The sequence below is a fragment of the Sceloporus undulatus genome, chromosome 1 (assembly GCF_019175285.1).
Source record: "Sceloporus undulatus isolate JIND9_A2432 ecotype Alabama chromosome 1, SceUnd_v1.1, whole genome shotgun sequence".
Taxonomy (NCBI): Eukaryota; Metazoa; Chordata; class Lepidosauria; order Squamata; family Phrynosomatidae; genus Sceloporus; species Sceloporus undulatus.
In genome coordinates this window covers 148,079,701-148,097,580 of record NC_056522.1, presented here as the reverse complement: position 1 = coordinate 148,097,580, position 17,880 = coordinate 148,079,701, and the positions used below count along the sequence as shown (strand labels likewise).

The 17,880-nt window shown below is 40.0% G+C and overlaps 1 protein-coding gene across 6 annotated transcripts in view; it reads right to left on the bottom strand.

Moving 5' to 3' along the window:
• Positions 1–8,530: 8,530 nt before the first annotated feature.
• LPIN1 (lipin 1) overlaps positions 8,531–17,880 on the bottom strand; it is a 156,600-nt gene continuing 147,250 nt past the window's right edge. For all 6 annotated transcript variants that reach the window (XM_042439753.1, XM_042439707.1, XM_042439727.1 and 3 more), the window contains 2 exons: positions 16,263–16,366; positions 8,531–14,125 (listed from right to left, as the gene is read on the bottom strand). In XM_042439753.1, coding sequence (XP_042295687.1) covers positions 13,966–14,125; positions 16,263–16,366 — 264 coding nt within the window. In that variant the 3' untranslated portion in view covers positions 8,531–13,965. The remainder of the gene's footprint in view (positions 14,126–16,262; positions 16,367–17,880) is intronic.

The following is a 17,880-nucleotide window of genomic DNA, read 5'->3' as shown; positions in this document are numbered from 1 at the left end:
TGATGATGATGATGATGATGATGATGATGATGATGATGATGATGATGATGATGATGATGATAGCAAAGGCTGATGTAGCTTACTAGACAAGTATTAATCAATGAATTTTCCCTGAAGCAATCAAACAGTCAGCACAAACCTTCCCGAAGCGGATTCAGCCATGGGCCTTGCAAGGCAAAATCTGCCCACGCTGCAAAAGATACATGGCAGAACTGGCCCCCTTGGATAGACTGATGGAGCAAAGACATAATGACTGCTGGTTTCAACATGAGTTACATGAGTTACATGGTGGCACCCAGTGGTCAAATGTGCAAATTGCAGGTGGTACACAAAACCTCCCAAATAGTATCTCCATTCCATCACACTTCAGAATGTGTGACAGGACCAGTGTAAGGATGTAAGCAATGCTTTCAGCTGTCTCTGATGCCAGTGGTGTGTTTCAGTGGCCCAGTTCATCACTTACATTTGAGGAACTAGAGCCTCCATGCCACATGGCAACTTCCACAGAGAGGTAATAGCGTGACTTTCTACAGTGGATTCTTATGGGGAGGGGGCAATACCCTCATTTTGCCCCTCCTGCCCTGTAGCTACAACCTTGGTAAACTCATTCCCAGTTCTTCTGAAAAAGCTTTCCCAGGTCTGACAGCATTCCATGTATCAAACAACAGATATGTGTAGGACCAGCCGAACTCAACCACATTTTCTCCCCTACATAGTTATTAAAAACTCAGTAAAGCCATCCATCTTTGCAACTGGTAACTGGATGCTACATTTCATTATTGGAACATGACATCTTGCCATCAGGATATATCAGCCTTCCCCTAACCTGAGCCTTCCAGAGTCTAAAACTCTCACAAACCCAACTCTCACAAACTCTCACAAACATGATCAGTGGACAGACATCCAGTTTATCACACTGGGGATAATTTTGGCATTAAAGAGAGATTAAAGCACATATAAAGCATCCTGCAAATAAATGAAAATGTTGAGTAATTGCGCAAATGATTATCACACGCAATCACACAAATAAAGTGATATCGGATATGCATTGTCGCTGAAATCCCCAAAGTAAAAAGATGTGCTTTAATGCTTCTTTGTGACCACTTTAATGGCGGGCTTTGTGTGGTGTTATGTGAAATCATTTCGTGTAATTATGCGATATTTCCGGGATATTCACAGGATAAACTCCCAATCTCCTTCATGTGATAAACTCCACAGAGTTGTAGTCTAAAATATTATGAGGGGCCAGGTTGGGGGAAGCTAGGATACAGCAGTAAAAGCACACTATGATTCAACCCTCTGATTTTATTGATCTTACAATAGCTTCATAGTGCTGGATCATTTCTTTTAGGATTTCCATCTCAGCCTCAAAATGAGCTTTCTCCAGTGCTTTATACTTCTGAAACATCTCCAAAAACCACAGTTGAAGGATCTTAAGTCCTGGGTATAAGCAACATTTCTTGTTAACATCTACCGCACTATATAAATAAAACATAATAATAATAAACACATAGGAGCAAGTAAGAAAAGATGGCATTCTTAGTGGCCCGTGCCTGTTGAGGACATCTTCATGACAAACATACCTTGATTTTCTTCCAGTTTAGCTGCTGAGACATTGCTGTAAGAATCTTGAGATGCATCTACATTGTAGAAATAATGCAGCTTGATATCACTTTAACTGCCATGGCTCCATACTACAGGATCTTGTCATTTGTAGTTTTGTGAGGCACCAGCACTCGTTGGCAGAAAAGGCTTGAATGAGGTAGCGGGATTTTCAATTATACATTTGGGAATGGGGAAAGGGTAACTTCTTTATACGTGGAATTTCTGTTACGCATTTCCACCTATGCTGTATCTTTTATTTGGGGTCTATAAGATTTTTTGTTGTCTACTGAGCAGCACATATAGAACATTTCTACCATCGAGTCCTGCATTAGCACTTCATTGGATGCATGGAATTTTAAGGAAGGACTGTGTTCACTTTCATATATAATTTGTTGCATTATTGTCACACACTCTCAGCTTCAGAGCAAGATGGCACACACACACACACACACACACACACACACACACAGCCCGAACAAATCTTGCCAAGAAAACCTTGTGATAGGTTTACCTTAGGGACACCATGACTCAAAAATGACTTGAAAGGACACAACAAGATAGGTAGGACATACACTGTGATTGTGTTTGCAATATTCACTGATGATGTATCCACACAAAGCGATGTCTTTCAAAGACCTTTCATAGTTACGTATTAGCAAAGAGATTAAATGTAAATTGTTATTACAAATAATTGTAGAAAAATCTGCAAACTGCCAATAGAATTCACTTATGTTATCTACGGGTAAATTGATGAAAACAACAACACCACTTCCTTTTGTAATCTATCTTCATTTTGTCCTTTATCTTGTGGGGTGTTGGGTTTTTAGGCAAAATCCAATGTTAATCCTACTTGGAGCAAACCCATTGAAATCCATGGAACTTATGCATTGTAACAAACACAATCCATTTATTTCAACAGGCCTATCTTGGGTTAAACTACACTTCCCAATTGTTTGCTGTTAGCTTTGAATTAAAAAAATCAAAATGGTCTTTAAAAGGGATGATTTTCTGTTACAGGTATCACCAGTCCTCCTGCCTTCCTCCTGGTCAGATCCTATTGTGGCAATACTTCAAGGGAGTCTTTGTCACCCTGGGTTGTTTTGTAACTATCCTGAAAATATATGTGGTGATGGAGCTGTGCCATCTTTCTGTATTTAGCCTGCATCGACTTTTCTTTTCAGCTGTATTCATTTTTCTTTTATTGTCCCCAGAAGCCTGGCTGCAACTGAATGGGAAAATGGCCTGCATCTTCTCATAACTATCAGTGCTGAATAACAACCACTCTCCATGCCTGCCCTGTCTCAGCACCATTTTTATTTTTACACACTAATACTAATAATGACAGATCGCTCTCTCTCTGCATCGCTGCAACATAGGCAGGACGCCTGCCTCACACGTCTCCCTTGAACCCAATGTTGCAACACAGGAAGCCTGCCTTTGCCGCTAACACCTGGTGTTGTTGTTGCCGACAAGCCAGATGGCTTTAACTCCAGGCTCATGTGATTGATGGTCTCTTTCTTTTGTCTCGTGCAATAACCGTCTCTCAGTTTGGATGCAGATGTGGGAGCTGGTGTGTGTGTGTGTGTGTGTGTGTGTGTGTGTGTGTAAAAGATGCCCTTCCCTCATTTCTAGTGTTGCCAGATTTACAAAAACAGTCATAATCAAAACTCATGACATGCCAAGTTCGCACTCAAGAAGTAGCTAGTAACAAGTTTGCTTTCTACTGAAATACCAATTTGAAGTATCGATTTAATTAACTTAGGGTGCATCTACACTGTAGAAATAATACAGACTGACTAAGTGCTGTAGCTCCATCCTATGGGATCCCGGTATTTGTAGTTTTACAAGGTACAGTTAATCCTCCATTTCCACAGATGATTTTTTTTTTAATCCACGGATTCAAACATTCACGGCTTGAAAATATTTTTTAAAATATAAAAATCCCTAAAAGCAAACCTTCATTTTGCAATTTTATATGAGGGACACCTGGCGGGCCTATCCATTTGATCATATATAGGATTTCCACCCATTTAATACTCCACCCCGTTGATGATGATTATTGTGCAATCTTACTGTTAAATTTTGTACTGTGGTAGAGTTAGTTTTTAATTGTATATGAATTATTATTGTTGTGTTTTATTGAGTGCATTTCGTATGTGGTTTATTAGATTGTAATCCTGCCTTGATCCACAGGGAGAGGCAGGAAGTATAAATAAATTATTATTTATTATTATTATTATTATTATTATTATTATTTACTATGCCATGCTTTTTAATGACATGAACATCCCCAAATTTTGGTTTCCATAGGGAGTGGGGGGTAGGGGCTGGAACTAAGCCTCAGCAGATACGAAGGGCCCACTGTATTTAGCCTTCTTTGCCAAAGAGTGGTGGTGCTTCACAAAACTACAAACCCCAGGATTCTGTAGGATGGAGCCATGGCAGTTAAAGTGGCATCAAACTGCATTAGTTCTAAAATGTAGATGCACTCTTGGCCATATGCTTCTCTGTAAAATTAACATATCTCTCACATTCATAAAACTACATGATGCATACATCTCTGTCTTAGTGAAGAAATATGTTTTTTTGTGTGTGTGTGTGTCTTGTTCATTCTATATGAAATGAAAAATGTTCCAGCATTCAAACAGGAGGCATCTTTTATATTAAGGAGTGTCTGCCATTCCTATAAGAGACAAGATTTCCAACACTTAAATAAGGGGTCATTCCTTATACAAATGAACACCTAGTAATCCTTCCCCCTTCTTTTCCCTTTTGGCCTTAGAAAACCAGGGAGGGATCCATAGGGTAAAAACTTGAATCTATATTGGGTACAACAAGAGGGGGGGATGAAGATAGATGGATGGATAGATGAAAGGAAGGAAGAGATGTTTTAGAGTCTCAGGAACATCTGGCAAATGTACCATTTAGCAAATATCTGGGACAAACAAGCACAAAGTGGAGTTTTCGTTCATATCTCCCTTCAGGTTTGCACTTACTCAGCAACAGAAAATCTTGGGTAAGGGTTAAATTTAAAGCTCAAGCTCACTTTGTAAACTATGCTGTTCTGCTGAATCCAATTTGCCTCTTTTGCTCTTATTTCCTGGAAAACTTCAACCTAACAAAGATAAGGTTTAGAACAAGCATCATTTCTCTAGTAGGCCTTTCTCAATGCAAATTTTTAAAACTCCTCAGGTGAGCCTTTGTCTGTTTTGTAAACCTTAAGCATTGACTTGTTTGTGCTCCCTTTGTTTATGTTCCTGTCATTTTTGGCTGCTTTATAATGTATTATAACTGGACACAGTAGCAGGGCATGAAGGTATACTAATTACATACAACAACCAGCCATGGCAGAAGGATATGAACGTATTTTAAAATTATATTTGACAAGTGCATTTCTATCGTATCAGTTCTTTTGTGTACTAAAGACCGACAGCCTGGCTTGGTTATTCGTATATATCTTTGAATACTTTCCCAGTCCAGATTTCTTGATTAGGATAAGAGATGGGCTCTAGATTGACACAGGTTTTATTTTTATTTAATTGTCAGCACCAATAACTGACACAAACTTTAAAACAGCAAAACACAGAAGTTACACAACCAAAGCTTTCCCAATACATTCTGTTTGGTGGCCAAGGAAGTCTTCACTTGCTTAATCATTTTGGACCTGAACCAGACAATATTTAAATGTTCCTACATCCTGCTGATTTTTAAAAGTTATTTATTGAAGTTTTTATTACCTCAGCCTGCTAGGGCCAGTGGGGCAAACTGATGGAAATGGGAGAGTTAAACGCACGCTTCAGTCTCCTCCATTGTCACATTGAATATTGACAAGGGTTTGCCTGTAGTATTATGTTGCTGGAGTGGGGCAAATTAAAAAATGGCATTTTTTTTATTTGGACTGGGAATGAAGGACAGTAAGAAAAGCTGGATCAGTCCACAGGCTTGTCTGGTCCAGCAGTATGTTCACACAGTGGCCAACAGTATGCCTCAAAGGGAAACCGACAAGCAGGGCTGAATGCTATGATATCCTTTGTCTCATATCTCTCAGCAACTAATATGGACAGTCAGCCCTACTTATCCAGAGATCCTTTATTCACAGATTGAAAATATTCCAAAAATATATACATTCCAAGAAGCAAACCTTGATTTTGCTATTTTATAACAAGCAACACTAGTTTTACTATGCCATTATATATCCTGGGACTTGAGCATGCACGGATTTTGGTATCCACAGAGGGTCTTGTAATCAAACGCCACAAGATACCAAGGGCCCACTGTACAGGCAGACTGGATACTGGAGTTGGCATCTCTTTAACTAACATGGCCTCAACTTTTGGGCCAGTTGGCAATTCTTCCAAAGTAGTATTGTAGTCTGCTATAGGAGGATTTAATTGATGTGCAGGAGATTATCACATGATTTTTAAACTACAATTAAAGTTGGCAAATAGCACCGTTGGCAATATTTATCGCACAATGTCTCCAACTCCTTGCTGCTGTGCATCAGGAGCACAGTTGGAGTGCTCCTTTTCATTGATGGGAAAAACTTGTTGATAAGTTCTCAATTGTGCTGCTGTGCCATTAGTTCTCAGGTGCAATAAGTTCCTCCCACAGCAGTTCCAGCACTGGAAAGTCATGTCATGTCAGTTCCCTCCTCTCCTCCTGTCCTTGTTCCCTGGATACTTTGAGGAGGGCTTTGGAGGACTTGTGATACCCTCCCTGTTCTGCTGATAGAAACAACTGTCACCAGGACTTATTTGGTTCAAGCCCATTGCATTATTTGACTCACTGGTTTATATCCTTCCTTTTATCTAAAATCAGACTCAAAACAGCTTCCAGTATACATTAAAACAATGTTCTGGGTAGCTCCCTCTCAGGTAAAGAGTCCTAGGATGCTCACCTTCATCTATTTTACAAATTACTGCTGCTGCAAGGTCAGCATTTAAGGCTCTTGGCAATATATCTAAAACCTATTCCTGTAAAGCTGTTTCTAATAGGCATTTTATCATTTACTTTTCTATTTATGTTTAATAAAACAAAAGATAGACACAGGAGAGCTCTGTTAAGCCCCCCCCCCCTCTGTGTGTGAAAAGCTCAATAACACAACTGACCCAACTTGACATCATCTAAGATTGTAGAATCTTTGTTTAAAATTATCTTGGGAATAGGATATTTATACAATCTGCTGAAAAAACTCTAACAAGCGTTCTTGTGCATTTATTTTTTGGTCTGCCAAAGAAAATGAAAGGTTCAGCAGACAAAAGAAAGGAGTATCAGGGTTCATATCCTACTCCCCCCGCCCCCAACACTTCCCTTCTTCATGATACCGAACACCACAGTAGGCTCCCATTCAGAAAACCATGAGTAACCAGAAGCTGCTTGCTTGCAGACCTTGTTAAAAGCCATGAGAGATGGATTTCCGGAATCAATAAACAGACCCTTGTCAGCCAAGCGAACACCTGACATTGCAAGAGGCTTTTAGAGTGCCATGAAACCAGGCCTCTCTGGTGACTCAAAATAACTCTTGAATTGAATCACTCTGGAAAGCAATTCAACTCCTTCATCTTCCATTATGTCAGACAAGGGTTGCCAATGGATTGGAGACTCTCAACACCCCCCCCCCTTGCCAATTTCTATTAGCATGCTGTCTGTGCTAATTGAACAGATCAGTCATTCTGCTAAAAGCTACCAAGGTAAAGGTGTATGTCTGTAGAGATGGAGAGTTCCATTAAAATTCAGAAATGTTTCAGTGTTTTCCTAGTGGACATCTGAGAGGGGCAGGAAGAGATGAGACACAGACAGGAAAGAGGTAGGTGTCACATTTCCTACACTGAAAAAGCAAGATAATGGCATAGAAAAAGTCATCGCCAGGATGAGACAACCCATGTCCTCCTTGACAAAGGATAGGATAATATATACAGTAAATGGACTGCACAATGTCTTGGATGTTTGTGTGTGTATATATTTATATATGCAACATTTTTAACACCAGAATATTAGTTTTTTAAAAATAGAATCCAAGCCCAGGACACTATCTAGCTAGTTAAGACACAATTTTAAATGCATTTACTTAGTCTATGGAGCCAGCACGGTATAATGGTTTGAGCGCTGGACTAGGACTCTGGAGACCAGGGTTTGATTCCCAGCTCAGCCATGAAAACCCACTGGGTGATGTTGGGCAAGTCACATGCTCTCAGCCTCTGGGGAAGGCAATGGGAAATCTCCTCTGAACAAATCCTGCCAAGAAAACCCTCATCAGAAGTCGGAAATGACTTGAAAGCACACAACAACAAGCCCTGTGGAACTCAGTAGGACTTACCTCCACATACACAAGCATAGGACTATACAAGAAGCAATGCCCATCTCTTTCAATGAGACAGAATCATCAAATCTTGTTAGCAGGCTCCTCAAGGGCCACCTAGTCCAACGCCCTGCCCTGAAGGAATACACAACTGTAACATCCCTAAAAGAATTCACAACCCTCTGAGGCAGTCTATTCCACTGTCAAACAGTGCGTAATGTTTAAACAGAATTTATTTTCTAGTCATTTGAATCTATTAGACTGTGTTCTAGTAAATAAAGCAGCAGAACACAAGCTTGCTCTACCTTCTACATGACATCCCTTCAGATATTTAAAAATAGCTGTCATATCACCTCTCAAATCTTCTCTTCTCCAAGCTATTTTATCATCTGCTTAAATTTTTTGACTGTGGAATTCAACAACTTCTAAGGTAGCCTCTAATCCAGTGTCCTCCCAGTATTTTGCAATACAACTCTGACAGCTTACTAGCCATGCTGGAAATTGTTTAAAACATCTGGATGATTCCAAACTAGAGAAGACTGATGTAAAATAACAATTTGGGCTGAACTGTGCCTTGCTGGCATATCTGTGTGCATGCTTGTGTATGTTTTAAACTGTACCCACAGCTGGATTTTCAGAACATCTTTTATTGGATTGCATGTATTACAATATATATATATTTGCATTCAGTTCATCATCAAAATGAGATGTTAAATTGTTTTCTATAATTCATTGCACTAGTGCATACATACAGAGGAATTTCCAGACATACTCATCAACAGTAACAAAACAAAATAAAATAACATCATCCATCCCACCTCAACCTTCAAATTACATTGGCATTTTTAAATTTTATTTTTAGTATGTCGAGATTTCTTTTTTTCCACATAGCACCTGTGCAGGGTAAATGGCCATCAAATTTATGGAAACCAACTGCGATGCACTTCTTGCATATTCTAAAACAGAGCATATTGTCGGCATTTTATTTTTGCATTCAGAGTGCATTGGAAGAAGTACCTTTTTTCTGTAACAGAAAACCACCAGTACATCAAAAGGAAAATCATGATAAATACTTTTTTTTTTCTTTCATAGAAAGAATAAGAATTCATTCAGCCATTCCAACATTTTTGTTGCTGCTTTTCTTTGGGAATTCAACAATATAGTTAAAAATGTGTGCATAAAGAAATGAGCAGCCAAAGTGAAACTATTTAGAAACTGTGGACCTGTAGCTAATTAAAAAAACAACTCTAAGTAACAGTAATTAAAATGCCTTAAATTGTTCTCCGCAATAACCAACCAAGGTCATACATATCAGCTGAGTGCAATGTACCTGCAGGTCTTCTATGCCACTATATAGAAAGGGCTATACAATAGCACCTCTGACAGGGCAGAGGCAGGATGATCTTTGAAAAGAGTAATTTGGAGTCAGGTTTCTTTCGTGTAAGAGCTACATTTGTTGGTGTTTCTGAAAATAGCTTTAAATGAACTTGCAGAAATCCACAGCTTCATTCAATGCCGGGGAAGATCATGTCCTATCTCCTATAAACCATGGCAGGCCCAGGGTTTAGAAATATTACATTTCTGGAATATAGTTTCCAAACAGGGAGCCAGAGTGCTGTAGTGTTTTGTGTTGGATTACAATACTGGAGACCAGGGTTCGAATCCTCACATAGCCATGGACACCCATTGACTGATCTTGAGCAAACTGCATTCTCTCAGCCTCAGAGGGAGGTAATGCTGACCCTCCTCTGAACAAATTTTGACAAGAAAACCCTATAATAGGCTCGCCATAAGTCAGGAACAACTTGAAGGCAGACAACAAGGGTGGTGGGGTGTGTTGCCACAGCATGCATTAACAGTAAAGCTATATCTCAGTTTGCAAAGCAGATGTGTTCCTGAGTTGACAAAAAAGCCCCATAACAGGGTTATCTTAGAGTCTCTGTAAGTCAAAAATAACTTGAAGGCACACAACAAGTTCCTAGAATCCCCCCCCCCCCCCCCAAAAAAATTTTTTTTTCAGGAACTGGACAGGCCTATGTAGTTTCCAGGTCAGTAAAGTGCAAGTCCATGAAATGATAGCATGAGAAAACATCCACAAAATAAAGTTAATGGCTAATGGCCTACAAAATGGAGAACTTCCTTCTTAAATAGATTGGAATACATATAGGACCAACAAGCTCAAGTTCAAATGCCCCATTACACTGATTTGTAGCACAGTTAAGAAATTCTTCAGTTAAAGTCAATAATAAGAACTGCTTAAATTTGGCTGGATCATCGCCAAGATATTCTAAGTCACAGGATCAAGGGCAGAACAAGTACCGACATAACGGAGCATCTGTATATTTGAAATTCAACATATAATAATGAGAAATTAATGTCAAATAAGATACAACTGACTGAAGTAGCCTGCAATATGAGAAACATCTCTCTAAAACTGGTATCTTATTCTGTCAGATGTTTTTTCGCCCATGGCTTCACAGTTCCTAATATTAGGTTCTGGGTTTCTAAAACACTGTACGTTGCAGTTGCCTCTGTCTCGAGATTTGTAATCTAAAAATTGTATTACTTTTTGGTCACATGGCAAGTTTGATAACAGGAGAAAGCCAAAAATTATGCCCAGATATTACATCAATATCGGGGGGGGGGGGGTTCCTATCAGTTTTAGGGTGGGGTGTGTATGCGTGTGTGTGTCAGCTCTGGCTGTATAAAATTATGCACACAAATTACCAAGTCAATTTCTGTAGTGAAAACCCACTTTAACCATCCTAGCTCATGATCCTATCCCTATCATATTACTTCATGTATATTGAACATAATATTGTACATCTAGAAAAATCTGATCACAGTAAAGTTCCATTAAAGGATTGAGACTTGCAACTGATTCCTATGGGTGTATACTCAGAGGTTTACTCCATTCAGTCTTATTAGAGTTTCTCTCAATTGCAACTTTAATCAGAGTGACCTGCGGCCTGACTAGGGGAACTGCTCTCTGCCCTGACTTGGATTACAGGTCCTTGGTAGCTTCAACAGAAACTCCTTTTATTTCATTCATTTCTGTGGGATTTATTAATGACTTTAGCTGGATTGTACCTATTATGCATATCCTAAAGTGACACTGTCCAAATGCAAACTATCACCCTCAGCTACTGCAGATGTGATGTCTTTGTAAACATTAGTGCCATAATCCAGTTGAAGGAAATATACGTGAAAGAAACGTGTGTATCCACAGCTGGATAGGAAGCTACATGTGCAAACAGAGCTTGCACATGTGTTTCCCTTCTTCAATCCAACAGCTTGGATTGCACAAGAGTTCTTTCAGAATGGCTGTAATTCTGCTGGTCAGTGGCTTGGAAGGGATAGTTGGACTGATTCCCAGGCCCAATTCTGCTGTCCTGTCAAACATCTGATCAGCAGATTTTAACTGTTTCATCTCTCCACATCTCCCTTTAGGTTGCACAGAAACAGTAAGCACTGCAAGCAGATAAGCTGCTTCAAGAGGTAGGCAACCATTCACAAGTGTTTTTTTTTTTAAAAATAAGCACAGCAAGCATTAAATTAGAAGATACAACCAAAGTCCAGCCAGGTTCTGAGTGGGACAGCCTAAAAAAACCCACAGTCCAGTCAACCCAGGCAAGACTTTGAATCAATCTGAATTTTAATCCTGTTGAGATGGACTCAGATTCTATAAATATGTAGAGATAGACAAAAGAACAGGAATTATGAGGCAGGTGGTTTTTTTCCCAGTAAAAAATGAGAGCTGCTTCTAATGGAAGCCTTCAAGAGCAGCAATTGTCCTCCAAAACAAGATGCAGGCCATTGCTATAGTCTTGAGCAGGCAAAGGTGGGAGGTATGTTTCCAGTGTTTCTTCAAAAGCAGAAGTGAAAGAAAATGAAATAATCACATTTGGATTCGGAGTGTTGTCTGCAGCACCCCCCAAGGAGGGAGGTCAAAATTAGCTCCAGAAGCCATGCACCTTAACCACAGTAGTACATCGATAACAGATGTGGAGGAGTAGACATCTTGCAAAATTAAGGATGCAATTTGATACACACTTGAGTGGGATAAGTCCCACTGAACTGACTGCAGTAACCTCTGAGTAAACAAGCCAAGGACTGCACTGTAAACCTAACAGAATAATAATTTGGAAGGACTGTGTACCACAGAAACTCAAAACACACACACCTCAAAGTGATGGTAAAGAGCTGATAAAGCCAAGTACTTATTTCCCTTTCACCATAAACTGAAAAAAAAATGGCTGGGGAGAAGATGTTTCTGAAAAGCATACACAATCAGGGTACGGATTCAGTGAATCTTCTCCCCCCCCCCCCCCACCCCCCTCAATGTAAAAATCTCATCTGAGGAGTTTGGTAGCAACTCAGGGTTGGCTGTCATCACACCTGCTTTGCCTCTTAGCCTCTATCCCTCACTTATAAATAAATATTATTTTTTAAAAATTAAAAGCCAGATAGCTTCTAGCATCATTTCTTATATCAGCAGCAGAAACCTTTGTTTTAAGGAAGACCAGCAACTTGTAAAAGCGGATTCTCTGAAAAACTACTCAGATAGCATTCATATGTAATGAACATCATTACATCTCAAGACAACCAAATATTAGAAAACAACAAAAGAGGGCCATGAACACTCATAACTGTACAAAGAAAAGAAATGCAAAATTAAAATGTAAACTCCCTGTGATGGCTGACTATATTGTATGGAACCCACTCATATTTAACGTTTCCAGGGAGTGGTGGAGAGACAGGGAATAAAACACAGCAAGAGGACCCACAGCCATAAAAAAAATGGTTCATACCATGGCAAAAGTTAGTGCAAATAAAATCTGTGGATGCAAGCAATGCAACTCTCATGAAATTCATCAGGCAAATAAAGACTGCTTCCAGGAACATGTCGTTTGTATTTAGGAACAGATACTGACATGTGCTGTACTTGTCAGTTCAGAGCATCCCATGTCCATTTAAATGGCACCACTCTTCTTGGTGAATGCACAGAAGCGGCGACCAGGAAACACACTGACAAACACATTGTTGAGAATGATTCCTCATTCTCATTGATTTACAAGCAGGTATGTCACATCTAAGCTGACTCAAGGGTTCATACTATATTTGAATAACTATGCCTTCAGACTCCTCTCCCCACTCACAAAACATGTCTTAATACATGGCCTGAAAGGTATTATAAGGCAGGACAACTAGTGATTCCAACATCTTCAGCAGGATTACTCCTTGAGTAAAACAAAACCTGCTGTACAAATGAAGCATTTAAATCCTTCTCCAGGAACCTTGCCAAACCCTCTCTTTTCCTTTTTCTTACTGCAAATTGTGGCCAAGATCCAGAGGAGCTGAGAGCACACACAAACTGCCAGCATAAATGCACTCAGTGTTGTTGTTGTTTTTAGGGGAGGGGGTTATCTCAAGTGTATAAAACAGTCTGACAGTTCCATGTTGGCATACATGGTACTAGGAGGCATGACCAGGCACCCCACCAATGGAAACTAAGTTCAGCTCTAGAGACTATAGATATGCTAGAAAAGTTTAGAGTACAGACCAATTGACTTTTGTTCAGTAGATTTGGTCAGACTTTGTTCATCAAATATTTTTATGATGATGGGAGTCTATAAAAATAGGTATTTCAGCTCAGTGTCATACAGTTACTCCATTCCGTTCTACCCAAAAACAAGGAACTGGAAGCCCCCATTGATACCACAGCATGGAAACATATCCCGCACTGGCATGGAAAAACTGAAGATCACACAGGATTTGCTTTTAAGAAGCCCAGTATCATGGCACTCAGAAATGTCCTTGCATAATAAGACTATACCATTTGTGGTAGATCTCAAGCATGATGCTGGAGAAGAGCTGGGAGTGAAACATTCAGAAATGTTACTTTAAAGGACAATGAAGAAATTTCTGAACTGGCGTTTAAGAAATGTTCACTACATCCCAAACTCCAGGTGAACTGTAAGTGGCAAAAATCCAGCCGTATCGCTGAAGTGCAGAACCTGAAGTGAAACCTTTGAACTGCTGCTCGGCAGATTCAATAGTCATTATGGTGCATCAGAATGAATGTCCTGGTTTTCAAAGGGTGGCAATGGATCTCTCCAATATGTGAACCGACTGTACGTGTCAGAACATGGGAAATCTGAAGAATGGCTTCTTTTCAGCAAGGGAAATACATGATCTACCACTTCACAGAGTCTCACATATCTGGAAAAAAAATAAGCCCAGGTAATTAATCTCTGTAAGACAGACTTATGCATTTTTGTTTCGTATTCATATTTATGATCGTGGCATTGCTACAATTGAAAATGCCCCCCTGCCCTTCAAACCTACCTTAATAGTCAGCAACCACCTCAAGCAATGGAAGGCTATTCTAGAAGATTTTCTAGAAGGAAGAAAATCTTCTAGAACATGGCCACATAGGCTGAAAAACCCACAAAAAACTATGGATGCCAGCCATGAAAGCCTTCAACTTCATGAAGGCTATTCTGTTGATGAATGGGAACATGGCAGGGTATTTTCACCCTCCTCTCACCAGTGATCTGCAGCGGGACAAGGAGTTGTGGCAAGGCTCCTGTCTCTAATTGCTATTTTACAGATTGCTGGTGAGAGAAGGCAGGAAACACCACCCAACTTGCTTCACCCCAGTCACCAGCAGAATGTATTTCTGTCACGTGGTGTGGCTGATGTCTGTTAAGGTGGGTTTGGGGAACTGGGCCAGGAGGCAATACATAGTTAAGAATTCTTAACTACATCTGTGATTTTGGTCATGATGCGCATCAATGTATAATAGTACAAGTCAGGGGAGGGACTAGAAAGGAATAATCATCAATGGAGCTAGCAAATCAAAACATGGTTTATACAGTATTTATACAGTCCATTTTCCAATGCCCAGCCTTATAATCTAGGCAACAGCAGGATTTAGGACAGTAATTCCTAAACTCTGGCCTTGCAGGTGTTTTGGATTTCAGTTCCCAAAATCCCAGACTATTGGCCAAGATGGATAGGCCTGTCTGAATATAAAGATCCTTGCTGACTTCCTGGCAAAAGGAGAGCAGAGAGGGGACCTCATGGAAGTGAATTCCACGAGCTGCAAGCAGCCACTAAGACTCTCTCCCATGTCCTTACTACACAGACTTGTGACAATGGTAAGACCAAGGGAAAGCTCTCCCACAAGGATCTTAAGATTCTGGCATATTTGCACAGGAAGATATGATCATTCAGAAAGTCTAGACCTAAATCTAGCTAGTAAGTCAGACACAGGAGCCCAGGTAAAACTCTGCAAAAGCACATGACATCTTAAATTTCCCAGTCAGATTTATGAATCCTTAGGGAAGTCTTACCCAGCATATTATTAGTAGTAACAAGTAGCTGTAGCCAAGTTTGCAAAAGCTCACTCATTCAGAATGCTATAATATTCTTTCCACATCCCTTCCCTATGTCAAGATTTTAAATCCAAACATTTTTAGTAATCCATTTCTTTGTGACTTCTTTAGTGACTAGGCTACTAGACAGAAGGACTAAGAAGAGAGATTCTGCTTTAATTAACAGAGTAATTAAGCACATAAGGAAGATGGACTCGGGAAAATTATCAGTGGGTGGGTAAGTGAGAGGATAGGTGAGGAAAGGGAAAAGAAGAGATCGAATAAAAGTGTGTATGTGGATTATAACTGAAAGACAAGTGGAGATAGCAATTCATCTACAGAGCTTCTGTTCTATGGGTTCTGTTGTACGCATGAATTGAAAGACTTAAGTTTATTTTTATTATTTTTTACTCATTGTAAAGCTATTGTTAAATGGTGTATTCTTTTAAAAATGCAATAATTTCAATTATTTATTATAAATCAAAGAGCGATTGTTTTTCACATTCTCAAGCTAAAACTAGGTAATATGGATCATATTTCTAGGTAGTGTAACTTTGGCCTGGTACAGATGGGCCCTTTGCAGCGCACCCATGATGTGCTAGGGTTGTTCAGGAGTGGGGTGTGCACACGCCCTGCAATCCTAGCACTTCATGGGCGCGCCGCAGCTGCGCAGCACCATCCAGATGGTGTGCACAACAATGACGTGCCAGCAGCGCAGTGACCAAACGGCGCTGTGCCGCTGGCACGTCATCACACTGTCTCTGGCGCTTTGGTGCGGTGCAAGTGTACCACAAAAAGGAGCCGCTTCCAAACACTCCTTTCTTGCTGTGCAGCAGCGCTGCACAATTGGGTTGCTACGGTGCTTCTGCGGAGCAAGGAGAGGCGCCTCCCCAGCGCCTCTCTTTTTGGTGCTCTGTACCACGCCTTTATCATCCAGAAAGAGAACTAAGTGGTCTATGCTACATTAAGTGGATACTCACGAAGAGATGTTAGTCTTGGCATGCTCTTGAATTAACTCCCCTTTTGGATTAACAGTAAATATTCTGTTTAATGAGACTCCCACTTGCTTGTAGGAATACACGTCCTAGATCGAGAAACAAGAAAGAAAGAAAGAAATGAGATTCCTCTTAAAATAACTAATTTTCTTCTAAAATATTTATGTAAGCCTGTAGCCCTCCAGATTTAGCGGGACTCCATCTTCCACCAAACACTGCCAGCATGGCCAAAAGTGAAGCATGATGGAAGTTGTAGTTTAACACCTTCTGAGGGACCATGGGTTCCCCAACCTTGCTGTAAACTTTGCACTTTTCATACTGGAGGAACTGCAATGATTTTAAGCCACAAAGTAACATAGTATCAGTACATAATTTCAAGGCTATTCAGCCACCATATTGATGGATATCCTTAGTAAATAATGTCCTCCATATTTTTAGTAAATAATGTCAGCACCAGAAATCCATGTCTGTAAAAGTTGAGTCTCCCTTATCCAAAATGCTTGGGACCAGATGTATTTTGGATTTCAGATTTTTATTTTTATTTTTTTGCCAACTTGGAATACCTGTGTTTGAATAAACATACATCTTGAAAAATCTTGGAGATGGGACCCAAGTCTCAACACAAAACTCACTTATGTTTCATATACACCCTATACACATAGCATGAAGATAATTTTATTATATACAATATTTTTAATTTTTAAAAAATTTTCATGACACATTTTTTAATGTCATATACTGTACTATAAATCCTTGCCGCCTGTATTTCCTGCCTTTATGTATCCCAACTGCTTCCCTCATTTACTGATTTGCAACAGCCCCCATTTACCCAAAAGCACTGGGAACTATGGTTTAGGTTGATGAGAAAAACAGAGATTCTATCAAAACATTAATAAACTGAGCCAAAAATTTGAGGGGAAATGTTTCAGTGAAATGATTGGATCTGTCTGTTTTTAACTGTCAGTTTCCTGCCTGTTTCTCTACCCTGACAGACAAGGAATGCCTGGGAAAGGACTAAGAGTAAGGCAAAAAAATAAAAAATAAAAATAAATAGCTTGCTTTGTCTGGCTTCCCAGGCAGAAGCAAGCATTGCACGAAAAGATCACTCAACACAGGAAAACTGCTTTCACCGCAGCTGCTTCTGTCTGCACACAAGAGCTAAAAAAGGCAAGATATTAAGCAATGCACTCAAACTCAGGATGCCTTATGAACTATGCTGAAATGCCTGCAGTGAAGAACACGACCACTACAACGGGGATCCCCAATGAGGTGCCCAGGCATGTTATCAGTGTTAGGCACCTTGTTCTGACTTCAGAGCGACCTGCATCTGCAGCAGCAGGCAACTCACAGGGACTGCATGGGAAAGCAGCTGCCCATTGTCACTGCAGAGAGCCAGAATCCTTGAACAAAAGGTAAGGGTTTTAAATTTGAGTTAAGGAGAGGAAATGCTGAATCGGGTGTAGACATTGTGAATACAGTTCACGCCCAATTTGGGGTTGGGGCCTGCATCATATAAACATGACGCAGTGAACCCCAGGGGAATTCAGAGTAAATAACCCATATAGATAAGCCCTATATACATGAGTGAGAGCCTGACTCAATA